Source organism: Siphateles boraxobius, unplaced genomic scaffold (genome assembly GCF_051911475.1).
Source record: "Siphateles boraxobius isolate OS27281-9 unplaced genomic scaffold, OSU_SipBor_1 8, whole genome shotgun sequence".
NCBI classification, from domain to species: Eukaryota; Metazoa; Chordata; class Actinopteri; order Cypriniformes; family Leuciscidae; genus Siphateles; species Siphateles boraxobius.
The window spans coordinates 25798048-25817500 of record NW_027509208.1 but is presented as its reverse complement, the minus strand read 5'-3'; the positions used below and the strand labels follow the sequence as shown (position 1 = coordinate 25817500).

Here is a 19453-nt window from a genome sequence, read left to right as displayed (position 1 = left end):
CCAGACCCAGCATGAAACTTTATTTTGTTGTTGTTGTTTTTTGAGTGCACTGTAACATGTTATTCATGTAGTTTGAATTCAGCTGAACTCATGTAGTTTTCATGTAGTTTGAATTCAGCTGAACTGAATTCATTTATTCTTTGATGAACTTTACACAGTTATTATAAATGGAACTGAATCAACACTGAACTGACTTCAGCTAAAGACACCATTTTATTTTTAGAGCTGCTCTTCCTACATAAATTAGGTGCTTTTTACAAATGTTTAAATCTTTTTAAAATTGAAAACTATTTTCTTGAATGTTAATACATCATGTTCACTTTGATGTGCACAATAGTTATTAATTAAATTGACTCTTTATATCATTTGTTTATCGGGAACCCTTTTGGAAAGACATTTAAATTTACCTTGAAAAACGTTTGCAGAAAATAGTGTCAGAATCACCCTCAAACTTGTCTTGAACCACAATATTTATCTTTATTTCAAATATGTTTCAAGCCTCTCAAATGCGCAGATGCAAAATAGCTTGTATAACTAACTGTGAGACAACAACTGTGTTGTGATGGTCCCTGTTAAACAAATGAACTGAACTAAAATAAAAATAAATCCTAGTATTTCTCTGGAAAGTATATCTTTAAGAAAAGGTAGTCACTTTTCAGTCTATTTGAGCTTCTCTTAAACTGTTCCTGTGCTAAAATGAGCAATAATTTGACAAGTAAATAAAAAGTGTCTGCTTTCAATGAGACCAGGGTTTCAACGAACCCCAAAGGGTTCAAGAGCTGCAGCCATTTCATTTTGATTATATAATTTTCAGCTTGTTAAGGGATTAAAGTTAATAATTTTATAATTATCATTATTACTTTGAAAGGCACATTCTTCTGTACAATAGTATTATAGTTCTGTCACAACTTCATAAAGATAAACCAAACTTTTATTCCTGACAGGCTGTCACAAAAACTGAGTACCTCTGAGTTTCTGTGTATATATATAAGATAACAGTTTTATAAATAAACATAGTTATCTACTTAGTGTACAGTCCTACTTTAGATTTTTTCATCCAAAATTTGCCAAATTCCGTGACATTGTGTTACAGTAAATTAAATTTTTACGATTGGATTCCATCTTTCCATCCATGTTTTCAGCATCACGGAAATCATAGGGCCCTAATTTAACCACACATTTATACGTTCATGTCTTGTGTATCTAACCACACAAACTAGGGCATGAGAATGGTTAGGTACACATTTTCAAAATTTATTTCCAATCATTAACTATTTGGGGAAAATAAATTATAGGAAAATATCATAATTTACAAATATTTAGTACACCATTGGCATTAACTATAGTAAGCCTTGCTTGAAACAATTTTCTCCAATTTCATTTTGGTACGAAGGTTTAACTCAAGTGTGATCTCATGATCAAACAATTATGTAGTATGTAGCATTTCAGAAGAACTTACGGGAAGAACCCCAGGCATTTTCTCTCCATTCTTCACCCAGCAACATCCCTTTACGTCCATCTTTTGCCAATTCATCCGATTCCCACAATTTTTTTGCAGGAAGTAGCTGCAAAAAGGGTCAATGTGGCAATCACATTTTGCAAAGTATATGCATACAACAGGGAAAAAAATCTTCCAAGTGGAGTTGAAATACGTTAAAGGATTACAAGGAAATCAACACTTTTGATACTGGTCAAAAAAGATTCAAAAGGACTATTAGACTCAGAATTCCATTTGTTTTTTTAAAAACTTTGATCACCTACCTCACCCATTCCACGAGACTCCAGAGCCAAGGCTTGAAAGTCATAATTCATCTCATCCACAGCACGCACCTAGATAAAGCACATTTTATTTTCACCAGGATAGAGCCAGAATGAGTATCTAATACAAAAACTATACTCCCATAAGAGTGCAACTAAAGGCTGATTTATACTTCTGCGTCGGACCTACGCCGGAGCCTCTACGCTATACACTACGCGTTGGTTTTCATTTATACTTCTGCGTCGTTGTCCGCGTTGAGGCGCAATTACACATGTAGAGGGAGCATGTGAAACCCGAGGGAGGGGTTCTAGCAGACCAATCACAGCGCTTGCGTCCGTGTAGAATTGACGCATTGTTACATTTTTGGAGAGGTGCACGTTAGGGTACGCCGAAGGGTACGCGCGCTACACAGAGCCTACGACGTAGCTACGGCGTAAGTTCGACGCAGAAGTATAAATTGGGCTTAAGAGTGAACCATGATTTGCTACTTACAATTACATGTCAAAAGTAGGTATTAAAGGGGTTATCGGATGCCCATTTTCCACAACTTGATATGATTCTTTAGGGTGTTCATGTAAAGTTTGTAATATACTTTGGTTAATATCTCTCAATAGTTGTGTAAAACAACACCCTTTTTACCTCCTCAAAAACAGCTTTGTTCACAGTGACCTGTTTCAGTGCATGTCTCTTTAAATGATAATGAGCAACTGCTCACCCCACCACTCTCTTCCATGGGGAGTGTCGAATGGCTGAGGGCAGAAATATGCTAATACGGGACAGTCTGAAAAAATGGTCGTGGGCAGAGCATGAGCATTATGACATCATATTGTTCAGAAAATCCCCAACGGCCTGAATATTCAGTGTTTAGTCTTTTTGAGGTTAAAAAAAAAAGAGGAGTGAATGGATTTTTTTCATTGTATGGTGGTTGTACCCACACACTGCAAAGACACATTAATATGCAAACACCATATAAAAGTGAATTTTGTATCCGATGACCCCTTTAAGTATTACCGGGATAAAATATATATTAAATGATTCTTAAAGACAGACTTAGGCAGCCACAAAACTCCTATTTTGCAGTCTTTAAGATGTAAAAAATAGTAGAAGTGAAAAAAACAGGTAGGAAAAAAAAGCATTTTCAGAGTCAAAATATATCAATGGAAAGATTTGTGGTCAATATGCTAATACAGTATGAGGGTGGCCAGCGGTCCACTTGACTTTCATATTTATGTATATCTTTTCAGGCAGACTGGCCACATTATTAAAAAAGTAATCAAATAAGATTTGTGTGCCCTAGACATAACCAACCTATGGGTTGCTTTGGTAACAATGTAGGCGTACCCAGGGGCCACATGTGTGACGGATCTTTCAAAATGGATGTAGAAATAATAGTTGAGCAATTCCAGCGTTATGGGCGTGACATTTGCAGTTAAAACTTGAAACAAATTCTCAGAATGTATTCGTTACAAATTTATTGAACCATCTGTTTATATTTTTAATAAATTCTACCTTGACAAAAATAGTTCAGACATCAGAAAAATATCAGTCTATAAACACATTTTATATTTTAGATGAGTGATATACTGCCCCCTAATAGTAGAATAAACGTTAGTCAACAAGAAGAGGCTTAGTGAACCAAAATTGTATTGGTCGGTTAGTCGCAGAAAAAAAAAAACTCAACAGGAAGTGGTGAAGTCAGCAGTCCGGGACTTTGTCTCTAACGTTAATGTAGATAAGTGTGCGCTATTATTAGGCACAAATCCAAGTGTATGTGCACATTTGCGTTTACTGCATGACATGGAGGCGCGGCCACAATAACTTGAATTTATTTCTGATAACAATGTAAACAATTTAAAATACTCCATTTTACAGCTTAGAGTAATAGGCTACATCATTCAAAACTGTAAAGGGCCTACTTTTATTTGTGTAAACCTTTTTGTAAAATAAACTAAACAAACAGGATGTTCTTTCTGTCATCTCGGTCTCCGTGAACTGGAACGCGTCACAAATCCAATTGAAAACGGAGAAACCAATTAGAATAGAAAAAACCCCTCTAGGATTACATAATCCATATAAAAGGTGCATTTCTCTTTAAAAGCGCATCCACTACACTGTGTAGATGGCGAGTCAGAATCGTCAGCTTCATCTTGGTAGCAGACACTGACTCAGAAAACACTAGTTTATTGATTAACAATTAAACTGTCTCCTTGCTATTTTTTCCCGGTCACATTCATAATCATTACTTTTGCCGGTGCTTTGTGGCAAGCTTTATGCATGCGCTTGAGCGTAAGATAGGCTATATGTTAAGCATATGTAAATCAAAGGCTCATTATGGTTTAGTATTACCCCCAGCATATATTTAAGCAATTCAATTAATATAAACGTACGATTAGGCAAATAATGGCTTGAATGATTACAAGTTGACTAAAGATTTTTCTAGGGATGCCCAAGACTAAAGATTTTTATAGTCTTGGGCATCCCTAGGAAACAGGTTATTGACCTGTTTTTGGGAGACAATATATTGTGTAGACTTTTTGTAAATAACAATGCACAAACCAGAAGCAACAGTATACAATTAAATAGAGAAGGGTTGGCTCTCCACATAACATAAAATATCTATTATTTAAATTTACGTTTTTGCAGGGAAAAAAACTGTTACAGATCTGTCATCTCTCCGTTACGTACGTGACCGTTCTGAAAGAGGAATTTATCCGACTATGGAAAGGCGTATAATGCTTTAAAATCTTTAAAAGAGACCTCTAGTGGGTGTTTAAAATAACAAACTTTGACCTCTCAGTTAATTGAAATTGAAACTGAAATTGTACTGCAAATAGTTATGGATTATTTATAGCATTTTCATGCCAACTTTCATACTGTCAAGTGTAACCAGTGTGGGACACGCATTAATATAAATCTACACCAGTCTATATCAGAGACGGATGCGGTTGTCACCTAAAAATGTAAATGGTCTAATGGACCGATGCCGCTCCAAAAAAGATCATTTAAAATGGGTGGCTGTCATAAAAACTTGTTTTAATGACAAATTTATTCAAAAATACATTACCTAATAAAGATACTAAACAGATAACAAGTAACAATATTACCGCCACATTAAAGAGCGTCAAAATGGAATTTATAGTTTATATTCACAAGTCATTTTTGTCAAGTCAAGTCTGAAGTCTATTAAAATGTGATCTGAGTCTGAGTCTGAGTAAATCTGAGTCACTCATTTAAGTGCCTATCACTGTTATCGGCCATCGATATTTATCTGCTGATTTTTGATTTATTTAAAACCATAGGAATATCGGCTATAGTATGAAAAAGGGCGATATAGCAAACCAATGGTTTATTAATTATCTGTGTGAAGGCACTGAGTTGTATAATGTCTGTTGCATAATCCAAGGTTTTCTCTGGGTGAACCAATTGTAAATTACCATTTAAACACTTGCTAAAAGAAAATTAAATCTGTACAAAATACAGCAGTGCTCGACAATAAAGACTGCCTGGGGCCAGCGTGTTTTTTTTTGTTGGATATAATGAACATAGCAGTCATCATAACTCCCGACATCTGAGCCGCTGAACACGCAGTGGATTAGTTTTGTTTTTGAAGGGAATGCGCCCCCCAATCTAACTAAATGCGTTTATGTTTGCGCAAATCATTTTACACCAAACTGCTTTGTGAACGAGGGTCAGTACAAAGCAGGCTTTGCTAAAAAGTTGTTACCCGAGGATGAATCTGTACCAACTGTTTGTGAGCCAGCTTATAGTCTCCGGAGTGATACTGGTCACGGCAGTAATGAAAGGGAGAGCGCACACTTTATTACAGTTCATCAGAGTAGATTTGCGGGTATAAAGTTTACCAGTTTATTAAGCACCCCCTGGTGCAGACCTAAAGGTCTGTATATATTTGTTTACTGTTAGTTGCATCGAGTGTTTTTGTGTAATTCGCCATGTATGTGGATGATAATGCAAGGGAGAGAGAGAGTGTTTATGAATAAGACTTTAATGGGCACTTCTTATACTGTTTATTCAGCTTTTACAGTGATTTTCTGGAGTAAAACGGACGCTTCAATTTTTGTGAAGCACAATAAACTTCATAAAACTCCTCAGTAAATTTTTGGCCATCATTCGGACGAGGTCCACTACAGCAGGCTTGTACTAATATTGGATAAAAGCAAGATGACAAATAAAGTTATAACCATAATTAAAAAAAACTATTCCTGTTTATCTCCATACAGCATATATTCTCTGGCTCTGTGGGCATTATTTTCCGACTGCGGGTCGAACTGAACATCGCTACTGAGAGTTTCTGTTCTGATATTATCATTCCGTGAACTAAGATTGTCCTGGCACCGGAGCAGGAGGTCTTGAAGCTCATCTTGAAAGGGGGCCGGAAACACAAGCTCATTTGCATTTAAAAGGGATACAGACAAAAACGGTCCGCTTTTGCTCACCACCAAAAAGTGGCAATTTTAATATCCTGTAAAAATTGTTTTATCTGTGGGTTATTTTGAGCTAAAACTTCACATACACTCGTAAATCCTAGTACTGCAGCACATCACCGCTATATAAAGTTAAGAAAACGACACCTCAAATTTAGAGTTGTATATATGCATCATATACAGTTGTATATATACATATACATCTACATCGGGGAATAACCTTGTAATCTTGTTCACGGTAGAGAAAGATGCTTACATGTGTAAAACTAACTGTGAAGACTTAAATGTAAACACAGCTTTTGTGTTTTCATCAGCTTTTCCATATACTGGCCCTGATCATCATCACAAATACGTACCGCTTGCTCCATTTTTGTAAATCCGTTTATATGAATGAATGACTCTCTAACCCGTTTTCTTCGTCAACAGCCGCTTACACCTCCTGCTGGTGAGGTCGACTAACAGCTATGGAAATTGTCAATCGGCAATCTACTGATATTCCTGCCATTCCCGGATGTGAAACCAATGAATTTGAACCAATGAATTTGTAAAGCGAAATAAAATGGACGGAAAATTGCCTGTCGAATATTATAGGTTGTATTTTTAAACAGAATGAATATTTTGGAAGTGAAATCTGAAAGGTGAATATGGATTATTGAATTTTTATTAATGAAAACATGTGTCAAATGTTTTGAATTGAAATATTCACAGCTTAAATATACAACAATGTTGAATTTCAGCCAAAACAAATGCAAGCAGGGTTAATGCAATCCATATTCTTTCAAGTAGTTCAATTCAACAAGCTTTTCTGTTTCAAAAATATTTGTCATTATTTTACTTCCACACGGAAATTAATAAAGCAAGCAAATGTAAAACAATACTATTCACTGTGTAAATTAAACATCCTTATTAATTAATCCTTATTTAAGTTACAAAAGTTATTCAGTCAAGAGCAGTGAGTGATTTCTTTGTCCTTTGTTTGATTAACATTAAAAACACACACAGCAGCAAGGCTGCTGTCACTTTTGAATGCTGGGATCATTGGATTCGTGCATCTCTTAGAGGGATAGTTTACATTTACATACATTTATTCATTTAGCTGACGCTTTTATCCAAAGCGAATTACAATTGCTATATGTCAGAGGTCGCAGGCCTCTGGAGCAACTAGGGGTTAAGTGTCTTGCTCAGAGACACATTGGTGCCTCACAGTGGATTCGAACCCGGGTCTCTCACACCAAAGGCATGTGTCTTATCCACTGTGCCATCACCACCCGGGGATAGTTCACCCAAAAATGAAAATTAGTCCATGATTTCGTTCTTTCAATCTGAGTTATTATTAAAAATATCCTGGCTCTTCAAAGCTTTATAATGGGAGTAAATGGGTATATTTTTTGGAAGTCCATCCATCAAAGCGCATCCATCCATTATTAACGTGCTCGACCCGGCTCTGACGGATTAATAAAGGCCTTCAAAGCTTACGCTACTCCTACGTCATACATCGTCAAGTGTTACTGTTTTGGCGTAAGTCGACTTGTATACGGCCATCTGCCGGAAGCTAGTTATTTTAGTCGATAAAGTTTTAAATATGGATATTTTTCTTACACGAACGCATCTCTTCACATCAGAAGGCCCGCCAGAGGCGTGTCGAGCATGTTTATAACGGGGGAAAAAAAATACCCATTGACTCATGGGGCAGTAATATTATTATAAGATCCCCTTCCTACGTCAGAAGGGGAGCTAAATCTGATCGGCTTATTTTTTTGACATGCTTGCAGAGAAAGGCTTACCAAAACAAAGTTACTGGGTTGTCACTTTTCATGTCTTCTGGGTTGGTAGATGCACCGGGGACCTGATTATAGCACTTAAACTTATGTCCCCTTTAAAGTGACAGCAACCTGATAGCTGTCTGCTTTAATGTTAATCAAACAACAAAAGTCCCAAACACGAAACCAAAATAATAATAATAATAACTCATACTCCTGACTAAATAACTTTTGTAACTTTAATAACGATTAATGTATTCCAATTCAACCCAAGGTCCATGCACAGCCTAGTTAGGTGCAGGTAGATAGCAGGAACAAACTTGAATGACAATAATAATAATAATAATAATAAAACTCTGCCGCACGCTATTTTATTGAGAGCGAACAACGCGTTTCGCATATAGCATCCAGTCCGCCTGTGCCTGTTGAAAAGCAAATGACAATCTAAATATTATCCTACCCGTTTATATAAACTGCGCTGAGATACATCTGTAGATATATATTAAATGTTTATCATACACAATCCAAAAACACGCAGGTAAGCTCACGCAATTTCTCTCTTGTTCTCCTTTAGCCGATTCAAATACTGCAAGAACGTATGTATGCTATATCTCCACTATGTTCTCGTTGATACTAGAATGTAATTTCTAAAATTTAATTATAATAAATTCATTTCTAAAATGTTATGATACGGTAAGATTGAAACAGATCACAGTAGGCCACAGTATTAGTCATCAGCAATAGGTATACATACATAGCTATGGCTATGCATAGGATTTAATACAAAATGTCTGCAATGGTCACATCCGTAACACATTATTATGGTTGTTCAGAGCAATGAAGGGATGATGAGTTGTTAATCATAATAAGAATGGACATAATTTGGCTTTGTGCAGAAAGATTCTACTTAATTGTATTAATTATTATTATTATTATATGATATAACGTAATCAAATTTAAAACGTTATGGACGTGATGCAGCACTGAAGCATTCTGACTCCATAGATCTTGTCCTTATGAATCCAAAATACATCGCTGTTAAAACAGAATATAATTTTTTCAAACAGGTCTCTATCTTTCTATAAAATGCTTACTGTAGACCAAAAAAAAACATGAAACAGTTGGATGAAAATGTCATTTTACTTCCAGTGCACACCTCATATGTGGTGGATAAACATGGTGATTTTCTTAAAATTTCTATTACAGCAGTAAAATACAAACCTAAATACACCACTTAAATAGGTTTGCGGTAAAAACGTTTTTTTTTTTTATTGTAATGTTGACATTTGCATGGAATTGCTCAGGTACATCATCTCGTTCTCCAAGTACGCGCCCTGTTGAGTCACGGAGAAGAACTCAGTTGTACAAGAAAAACTCAGCGACGGAGGAGACGGGTATATATTGTAATGGTCTGTGCTGTAGTCGTGGCCGAAACCTTTGGACATACTGTATGAATACTTCTGGCATAACGTTTTGACGTTATCGTTGTATGTCGTGTTAAGAAGGACGGAAAAGACAACTTGAAATCAGCTTTGAGCAGCCAGAGCATCCAGACTAAGACACATTTGTAAAAATCTAATTGGAATCACAATTTAAACCACCTCCAAATGTGGTCCGAATCAGATTTTTAAAAAGAAAGTTATGAGCTTTTTTTTGCAGTCCAGAATTTCAAAAACCCATATATGCAAAAGAAAATCTGATTTCCGTTGGCAGTCTGAACATAGCCTTAAATCAAAAGTAGTATTACTAGAAGATTTAAAATACAGTCAAGCGATACCATCACAGAACAAACCCTGACAAAAGTGAGGTTATGTATTAAATGGTTTACTTACTAAAAAAAATGAAAAGAGAACAAAGTCATGTGAAAAACAATTTTAAGTAGTCAAAATCAAATTTAAGTAGAAAATCAGCCATTAAGTGGTTATTTTACAAAAATATTTGACCAAAGATATTGGCCAATCACATCTGAATTGATTTTCTTTTTTTTAATGTTATATTTATAAGTTTACAGTTGACAAAATCCTTCAAACAGCCACCTGAGACCAGTTTAATATTGTTAGTATGCTGGTGTTACATTTAATTAGAAAGCCCTGTGTCTTTGAGTCCATGTTCACACTCCCTCGCATTTGGGTAGCTGAGCTCTTGCCATGATTAACTTAGAAAGTATCGAACAAGAGATTATCACTTGTCAAATGTATGATTCATTCATACCTGGTCAACATGGTTTCCATCACCAGTGGGCCAGCGGTGTTTGCCTGCAGTGCAGCCACCCAACTGCTCCCCAGGCTGCCTTTGAAAGAAATAGCCCACAGTGGCATCATCTTGGGAACGACCGCTCAGTGGAGGCTGAGGGGTGCCGGGGTTGGGATTGGCCACCCGGTCCATACCTGGCAGAGGGTGAGCTCCTCCAGGTCCCTGCCCAGCACCTCCTACTGTGGCCAGAGAACCCCCCGCATGGACTCGGACCACTCCGGTCTCTGCCGCACCATTTGTGTGCAGCATCCCACCTCGTGTTTCCTGCCAGGCCACGTCATTCATACCTAAGATGCTGCATGGAATGCTCATTCCACGGAAAAACCTTCAGAAAAAGGGTCAGGGAAGTTTTAAAAAGTGATTTTACCTCCATGGCATTAGAATAGCCCAGATTAATGATAAATGTATTATTTTGAACTATTTGGAATACAGAAACACGGTGAAACCAAACTAATTAAGAAAATTTTATTTTGAGGGGACTGAGTCCATGAAGGGGGGTGCGGAGTTCAAAATATAGAAGACTTCCATCTTTTATCCATGTAGAAACCTCCAAATACTATCCAAATATCATAAATTACATATGAATTAAATAGTGTGATTTTCTGCATATATGGTTTAAAAATATAAAATCTGTCCCCAACTAGGATCCCCCAGTGAATCTTGACCACTTCCACCACTGAGTGTATACGGTGTAAACATAGGCATAATAAAAAAGCTATGCAATCAAATACAAAAAATTAATAAAAATAAATAAACTGTCAGGAGAACAAAGCCGCACCATAATTTACTTAAGTCTTAATAAATGTGGCCACTAACTAAACCTTGTTTACACGTTTTTTTTAACGCAGCATTTAAAAATGTATATAATACAGCAAATGCCTTTAAATACAGACCTGAAATCACGCGTTTCTATGAGAATGTTTTGAGTGGACAGGAATAGCAGGATGCTAATGGCTGGCTAACTCACTAATAATGGAAGGCGGTCAGTTTTTCCATTGTGTTAGATGTAAAATTAAACACTGATGCTATTTCTTTTGCTTTCTAAGGATTCTGCTGTAAGATTTGGAGACTGAAACATTTAGTCTCAGCAATGTTTTTATTTGATCGAGGTTGTCTGTTGTTTGTAAGCATCACAAGGCCCATGACTCCGCCAGCTAGCACGTCGCTAACAGTCAGCACGAGAGGGCTTGTTTTAAGTCTGATGTATTTATATTCAAACATTTTTATTTAAAAAGCGTCTTTGAACTGATAAAAGGCTATGAAAGTGAATAGCGAATCCAACTCCACGATAAAATAACCTGACAAGTCTGACTTTAATGTGCTTGTGTCTCTGCTAGTGCGCGAGCCGCTTTGTTGATAAAACAACACACAGGCCTCTCACCTCTAAAAGTTAATTTTACAACCAATGAATCCAATAAACACCAGTAACAAACAAATATGGATCTCTAAACGTAGTCGTCACGGTTATGAACCCAACAGCTAGGCAATTTCATAACAATTCTTGAATAAACTCCCATGTCGTTTCGCTGATAGACTCACAACACGGCCCCCTGCTTGAGCCCCTAAACAAAAGGGGCAACAATTGACATTCGCTGTCCGATATATCCATCACATCTGCTCAAAGATACTCACGCACGGTGTATGTTGATATTCAAGCCCGATGCTTCAAGGTTGTGATGGACGCGATGTTGTGTGTAAGTTTAGTTTCCGTGGAGATGTGGTGCGTGTGTGTGTTTTAATGATTAGGTGTTGGAGGCGCTTGTATAGGAGTTTGGGAGGATTTGTGCCCTCCTCCTCCCCTGTGCATTCTCTCTCTCTCTCTCTCTCTCTCTCTCTCTCTCTCTCTCTCTCTCTCTCTCTCTCTCTCTCTCTCTCTCTCTCTCTCTGACACACACACACACACACACACACACAATATCAGTGAGGACATTGCATAGACTTCCATTGATTTTATATTAGGTTAATGATATTTTCTATCACATAACCCAACCCTAGACATCACAGAAGTGTGTGCATAACACTAGATTTTATCAAAAACATGTTTTGACCGATTTAAAAGTATTTTAGGACCAGAAAAATGTCCTCACTAGTTGGCTGTCATAATATTTCATTATAAGGCCCTGTCCACACGGAGACGCGTTTAGCTGTATACGTACACATTTTTAATCGGATCGGCGTTTCGTCCAGACGGATCGGGCGTTTTGGGAGACCGAAACCGCTATTTTTTGAAACCGGGTCCCAGGGTGGATAAATCTGAAAACGACACCCTTGCGTTGTCATGTGTACGGCCTATCCGTATATTTTGTGAAACGATGATGTCATCACCCCACGTGTCGACTAGTCAGACACGCTAAATCAGTAACAGCAACTGCGACTACTTGCCTCAGAAGCTACTGAGCCTCTTTTATTTCTTGATTTATTATTTAGGCCTACTTTAATGTATTTTATTTTATTTCTTTATTTTATTTTATTAATTTATATTTATTTCTTATGCTATGATGCTTGTATTTTGTCTGATAAGACATTTCGTATTTTGTAGGGATGGGAATTTATATCGCCGACGCAATATAACTTGCATCGCACGTGAACTGGAACTTGTCTCATAAATGAACAGAAATATATCTAAGCTTGAAATGTCTACTTTTAAACAAAACAATTCAAAACGAAAAGAAACAGACAACTCTAATAATCCGTATGAAGTGCGCATTTCTCTCTATAGGTACCTTCACAATACTGCGAAGGTGTTGAGTCAGCATCATCACAGAAAACACTAGTTTATTAATAAACAATTAAAATTAAAAAGCAAAAATAATATTCGACGATCACTGGGAATTATTTGATTATAAAGATTGCTAATGTGACGCCATCGTGACGTTTTAGCAGTGGTGAACGCAAAGCATTTTGGGAATCCGCGGCACAAACAGGGGTGCTTCTCATTTCTTATTTGTGCATCCTCGTTTCCTTTCCTAGCGTCTCAGCTCCACCCCCAGAAGGTTGTGAGGGAAGGACGCAAGGAAAGAAAATGAGGACGGAGGAATCGAATGAAAGCTTTTTTTATACATTGGAATACTTGATCACTCGAGCGTCACTTCACAGCGTCAACAGCAGCACTCAAAGGATCTGCCCTTATGTTGTTGAAATTTGTTTATTTAAGAAATTCATAATGAATAATAATAATGCAAGATACCCTGTTGAAATATGAGATGTGTGGTTTATATAAACAGCAAGGGTAAAGTACAAATTCAAATTATTGTGACCGATGTGAAGGGGGAGAAGAATTTACGTCACATTTAGTCAATACAACACTTCCGCATAGGATACACCTGTGTATCCTTGCTCATAACTCCTCTGAAAGCCTCCTCACTCCTCGACTCCTCGTGGTGCAATTAGAGAATTGAGATGTCCTTCAAGATGGCTGAGCTTGATTGGTTTCCGGGTCATAGGATGGAGGACAGAGGAGCGAGGAGACGAGGCGCCAGACTTGATTGCATGGAGGGAAGAACGCAGTGTTCAAGATTCCGTCTACCTGCTGTGTTATAAACTGCAATAGTCCATCTTGCACAGTTTTGAAAACGAACCTTAAGGTTTAAGGACATGTTTGTGTATGCTCGTAGACAGCCACTCTGAAGCGGTCAGAGGCAATAGGGGCTGGCTGCAGACTACGGGGCGAGTGGAGCTCCATTCAAAAGTGGAAATACGTCACCTCCACTGCGCCGGAGGCGATATTTTTTTTCACAGGATGGTAGGGGAAGACTCATGAATACTCATTAGGGAACTCATGCCTGATTGGTCTGATGACCTAACCCCGCCCCTAAACCTACCCGTCACTGGGGGTCTGATGACCTACCCCTAACCCCGCCCCTAAACCATCCAGTCACTGGGGTTAAGACCAATCAGGGATGAGTTCCCTAATGAATATTCATGAGTCTTCCCCTACCATCCTGTGAAAAAAAATAGGCTTGTTTGAGATGCGCCTTGCCTCGCCTTGAATGAAGGCGAGAGTAGGCGGCTGCAGTGAGAGGAGGAGTGAGAAAAGCGCAGGCAAGCCGGACAGTTCTCGCTTCTCGCAGTGGATCTGACACCTGCGAGATCAAGTATGGATATCGCGGGATTCCCGGGATTCACGCTCGTGCCCAGTGTTGCTAATAAACTGGATGTAATTTAAGTTCTGTTGCTTTTATATGAAAATAAATATAATGAGCAAGACACCCAAAGTGCTTGTTATTTAATTCCATTCCAAATAAGTGTTTATCAATTATTTTATCTTTAATACAGACATAGGCTATGTGTTTTTTATATATATAATAAAATGACATTGCATAACCCATAGAGATCGCACTGTCCGAGAGTTTGGGAATATTCACACATCATAGCCTACACATAAAACAAGATATCCGAGTTTTAAAATCAAACGTTTTAAAAGAGAACAATACATCACGGTTGTTTAAACAAATCAACATTAAGCTGTGTCGTCAGCAAGTCGTTTCCCATCATGCTTTTGATCAGCCCAGTCGGTGGAGAGCAACTGCGTGCGACTGCAGAATCCGACACGTGCGCCTTGCGCTCGCGAGAGCTTTTTGACACACGTCAGCATGACATCAGAGCAAGGGGGACCGCACTCGGACACATTTCTAACCGGCATGCATTACGCGCTGATCACCGGTGATCGGTTCTGCGCAGATTTTGCTCATCTCAAACAAGCCTATTATCGCGCGCCGGAGCGCATATATACGTCACCTCCCCTGCGACCGAGCGCATTTACGTCACCTCTACTGCGACCTTATACTAGGCTTGTTTGCATAGACAGTAAAAGAAATGGACAGAGCGACCCCGTTGATTTCAACGGAGAGAGTTGAAGCCAAACATGGGTACTCACTTCCTGATAGCCAAGCGTTCTGCGCAGGCTCAAACTGAGCTTGATGACGTAGATGTCACGTGAGCAACCTGACTGGGAGTTGTAAATCTTCTAGTAGCTGTGCCAAGACTAGCAGGTGTTGTCATAAAGCGCAATCAAGCTAATCTCGAACGGTCAATGACGCATCAGAGTAAACTCACATTGATGTGTGTGTGTGTGTGTGTGTGTGTGTGTGTGTGTGTGTGTGTGTGTGTGTGTGTGTGTGTGTGTGTGTGTGTGTGTGTGTGCGCTTTGGAAATCAAATCGTATAGTAATAATATAATACAATGTTTATTAATATATTACAATAATATTAATATAACTACTTACGCTATATAATTACAATATGACATCTTACATTAAAACATTATAGGCCTGGCAAAAGAAGTGGCTAAAATCGACTTTAAAATAGCCTACTTTTGGATTGTAATCGTTTGAGTAGCCTGCAGTTCTAGTAATTTTAGTTAGTTAGTTTATTTAGCTTATTTTGAACATGTTTATATATATATATATGTATATATATACACACACACACACACACACACACACATATATATAATACAATCAAAAATAACAGATAAATAAGTACATGTACATTTCAGCACAATCTTCCAAAATTATTAAAAGTGATTCAAATAGGCACATACATACATAAACGCACAAATTTACAATTGTTCTTTTTCGTTTCCTTCTACATCAAACAGAATAATAACCCATCCAAAAAAGACTTATTAGTATATAAGCCCAGGAACCATACTATAAAATACTATCCCCTCGCGTCATTTTCGTATATTCAATGTGACCATATAATATTCCAAAATATAAATCATGTAGTTTTGGCTAATAAATCATGATCAAAAACACTTGAACAAAAACGTTTTTCTTTATTTCACGTTATGTAGGCTAGGACATTTGTACATGGCTTCCGAACGGGATCACATTCATCTTCAAGCGTAGATCTATAAATAAATAAAGGAACAACGTTAACCGCGATAGACATTGAGATGGGTTTTTTCTTCTTCCATTGCATGTATAATTTCCTGATAATTTCCCCATCCCCCGTTAATATATATATAGGTGAGGTAGATAAATAATTTAAAGTTCGTGGATAAATGTTACTTCATATGTATTCACTTGCCACATATCAAATTATTTCGAATTATTTCAAATTCATCAAAAACGTTGTTGAAATATTTTGTCGCGTTGCTTTTATGGACTCTATCTATGCCATGGGCTGACTTTAGACAGTAAAAGATTGCCTGCGAGCTTCTCCTCCTGTCTATACGGTAATGTCTCTATTGTGCGACATAAAGTCGCGTGGTTATGACGCAATTTTTAGCCTATTTTTACAAGAATGGCTTCTACGGGGCCATAACGTAAGATACAAAGTAATGGAGCCTTTTATACATTGTCGTGTTTCTTTAGAAATAAATAATGGACAAATGGAGTCTTTGGACGCCTCAGATGTAAAGTTATTCGCTGTCAAAGTGACGCCAAAATGAATGGGAGTCAATGGGATGCTAACAGCAGGTGATAGCCAGCTACAATGGCGGCCCCCGGAGGCGATATTTTTTTTCACAGGATGGTAGGGGAAGACTCATGAATATTCATTAGGGAACTCATGCCTGATTGGTCTGATGACCTACCCCCTAACCCCGCCCCTAAACCTACCCGTCACTGGGGGTCTGATGACCTACCCCTAACCCCGCCCCTAAACCTACCAGTCACTGTGGTTAAGACCAATCAGGGATGAGTTCCCTAATGAATATTCATGAGTCTTCCCCTACCATCATGTGAAAAAAAAAATCGCCCCCCGGAGGCGATATTTTTTTCCACAGGATGGTAGGGGAAGACTCATGAATAATCATTAGGGAACTCATGTCTGATTGGTCTGATGACCTACCCCCTAACCCCGCCCCTAAACCTACCCGTCAGTGTAAAATAATGCCGAATAATTTCCAGTTAATTTAATTGTTTAAATATATATATATATATTGACAACACACTTGAATTACAAAAAAGTGACCAAAATTGTTACATCAAAGTCAACACTGCGCGCACACACACTTCACTGTTCAAGACCTCCATCATCCAAAAAGCAATCCCAGCTACAGTAGCCAGGGTTGTCATCTGAGGAGTAAAACCCCAAAAGCACTCCCCGTTGTCCATTTCCGTGGTAGCCAGCCCCACAGTCTTTGTAAAGCTGGCTGCATTGTAGGCGCCTGCATATAGAGATGTGTACGGCTTTCTGTACATTTGACGGTGTCTCTCTGAAAGTCTTTTCCAATTCACTACACCTGTTCAATTTCAAAACACAATGAAAGTCACAATTCAGACAATAAATTAACAAATCTTTAACTGCCAAAAGTTTCATGTTAGGGAAATGGAAGAGGGTGATATTAATCTAGCCTAATTGTTATACCCACAAAAAAAACACGATGGGGCAACCACACTTATTGAACTCACTATCAAGCCAGCTGAAGTGTGCCTCCTGCTGAAAATGCTCCTGGCTGACAATGTTGTTTAATCTCTGGCATGTCAGAGCCAGCCTCGGGATTGCAGAGCAGCCGTCTTGTAGAACTACAAAGACAAGAATCCTCTGGAGAATGTCATCGGGCAACTGTAGATATGAAACAAGATTTAATATAGAGTCATTGCAAACCATTTCATCAACATTAAAGATTATGAACTCATACCTGCAAAATGTCAGTGGCCACAGCCCCATCCTGTGAAAACCTTAACATCTTTGCTGGGATCGTAGGTACCTTTTTAAAAAAAAAACAAGGAAAACAAAGAAAAACACAGTTTAAGAAAAAGCTGCATATTACATAATACATGCTACTTTCAATACTTTTTACTGAAATATTACCAAAGTGCTGTATCTCCTTTTCCTAAGGACATGCACGAAAAACAGGCGGCAGACTTCTATCCCACATCTTCCTGCCTTCCTGTTTAAAATGCGCAAATCTTCGACCATGTCTGTAATTGACATTGACCAAATATGTTCATCATGCTTTCCCACTTTGACAGTACTATAATGTACTATTTTTCATTTCACAAACCATACCCCTCAATCTCAAGGTTGTCGAGCAAAACTTTGCACCACCAACTCCTTAGATATGGCATGTCAGACTGAAGATAAGAACAGTTGTAATGTGATTCACCACAATTAACATTAAACATCTTTGTCAACACCAAGACGGTGGTGAAATCAAAGGCTGCCTCCACAGTTATGTACCAGGTATACTGTAAAGGCAGAAAGGCTATTATGTTGTCATGTCATTTGTACGAGCATAAATTTACCAAGATGAATAAAAATGGACAATGGATGTTGTGTGGACATCACTAAACATCCTAAAAATGAGCTTTGCAACCCACCATAACCATAAATAATCCACAGTCAATCCCATAATGTTGTAGGGGTAGCTCCTGTTTTTAAGAAAGAAAGAATACCCATTATGAAGAATTTACAATGACTATCAACCTTATACAATGTTCTTGTGCATTTTCATCGCAAATGATTATTACCTCAACATCCAGGCCTGACTGTTCTTCCCATGGCCCAGGCATGAGCTTTTGTGCAACAGCCCTGATAAAAATCAAGACAGTGTTACGAAGGATACTTAAAATTTAGCTGGGGAACACAAACCGTTTCAAAAATGCCGAATACAATTCAGAAATTGGTTGAACATGAAATGCCAACAATGCTTACATCCTCTGAACGTGAGGTACTTTAACTATGAAGTTTATCCAAGCAGCCTTGACAAGTTAAAGGAACGCGACTGCCGAGAGTAGATGTATATAAACGTGGGCAAGTCAGAAGAACACGACTGCCAAAAGTAATTGCATTAACACTTTTAGGAATTGTTTTTCAAATAAATTACACATAAGGCAAAAAAAAAAGATCATATACCTATTTCGGCCATAGACGGTCATATTGACCACACTGAATTTCGCGGTATTCATTTGTTACATTTCCCGCAAATTATTTTCTATTAGCCTATTTTCTTTATTATATTAAAATAAAATGTTTTATAATTAAGATACTTTTAGTTATTAAATGTACAGTTTGGTGTTGTTTTTAAAAGATATACTAATACAATAAATGGTAAAAATAACTGCTTGTGGCAGGTCTAATAGTTATGGAATTCTGTCACTTCTAGTGTTAATGTGGGCAAGTCAGGGGAACGTGACTGCCGAAATATATCATTGTATAACCTCAATATATCTCTGTAGGCCTTGTTTCCAAAGCCTTGTTCCCACTGTGCAAACAGCGAATCAAGGAACAGTATTCGTCTTTTGCCTGGCATCATCACCTGAGAATAGTCTTGGCAATGAGTTAACC

The 19453-nt window shown here is 37.9% G+C and overlaps 2 protein-coding genes and 1 long non-coding RNA gene across 8 annotated transcripts in view; all 3 read right to left on the bottom strand.

The window, feature by feature from the left end:
• The window catches only part of pum2 (pumilio RNA-binding family member 2), a 102478-nt gene extending 90342 nt beyond the window's left edge, over positions 1-12136 (bottom strand). For 2 of the 6 annotated variants that reach the window (XM_077219986.1, XM_077219990.1), the window contains exons 1-4: positions 11847-12023; positions 10173-10539; positions 1762-1830; positions 1460-1565 (exon numbers count right to left, since the gene is read on the bottom strand). In XM_077219986.1, coding sequence (XP_077076101.1) covers positions 1460-1565; positions 1762-1830; positions 10173-10526 — 529 coding nt within the window. In that variant the 5' untranslated portion in view covers positions 10527-10539; positions 11847-12023. Of the gene's footprint in view, positions 1-1459; positions 1566-1761; positions 1831-10172; positions 10540-11595; positions 11723-11846 lie in introns of those variants that run through there. The other 4 variants (XM_077219987.1, XM_077219988.1, XM_077219989.1 and 1 more) reach the window with 4 other exon arrangements.
• A 5006-nt stretch (positions 12137-17142) lies between these two features.
• LOC143728967 (uncharacterized) lies at positions 17143-18007 on the bottom strand. The gene is made up of 4 exons (XM_077219920.1): positions 17978-18007; positions 17805-17873; positions 17575-17728; positions 17143-17405 (listed from the first exon to the last, which is right to left on the bottom strand). The coding sequence occupies exons 2-4, from the start codon at positions 17850-17852 to the stop codon at positions 17143-17145; spliced, it is 465 nt and encodes a 154-aa protein (XP_077076035.1). The 5' UTR covers positions 17853-17873; positions 17978-18007.
• Positions 18008-18168: 161 nt separating this feature from the next.
• LOC143729408 (uncharacterized) lies at positions 18169-19452 on the bottom strand. The gene is made up of 5 exons (XR_013199998.1): positions 19327-19452; positions 18637-18697; positions 18487-18537; positions 18310-18354; positions 18169-18240 (listed from the first exon to the last, which is right to left on the bottom strand). It is a non-coding gene; the product is annotated as an uncharacterized LOC143729408 (long non-coding RNA).
• Between the last annotated feature and the right edge of the window lies 1 nt (position 19453).

What these genes read in the sequence shown, in the direction of transcription:
- LOC143728967 (XM_077219920.1), bottom strand. Translation starts at nt 17,852, where the DNA reads ATGTTAAGGTTTTCACAGGATGGGGCTGTGGCCACTGACATTTTGCAG. An exon ending in TGGCCACTGACATTTTGCAG is followed by an intron (nt 17,729 to 17,804) that starts GTATGAGTTCAT and finishes TCATATCTACAG; the next exon opens with TTGCCCGATGACATTCTCCA. An exon ending in ACACTTCAGCTGGCTTGATA is followed by an intron (nt 17,406 to 17,574) that starts GTGAGTTCAATA and finishes GAAATTGAACAG; the next exon opens with GTGTAGTGAATTGGAAAAGA.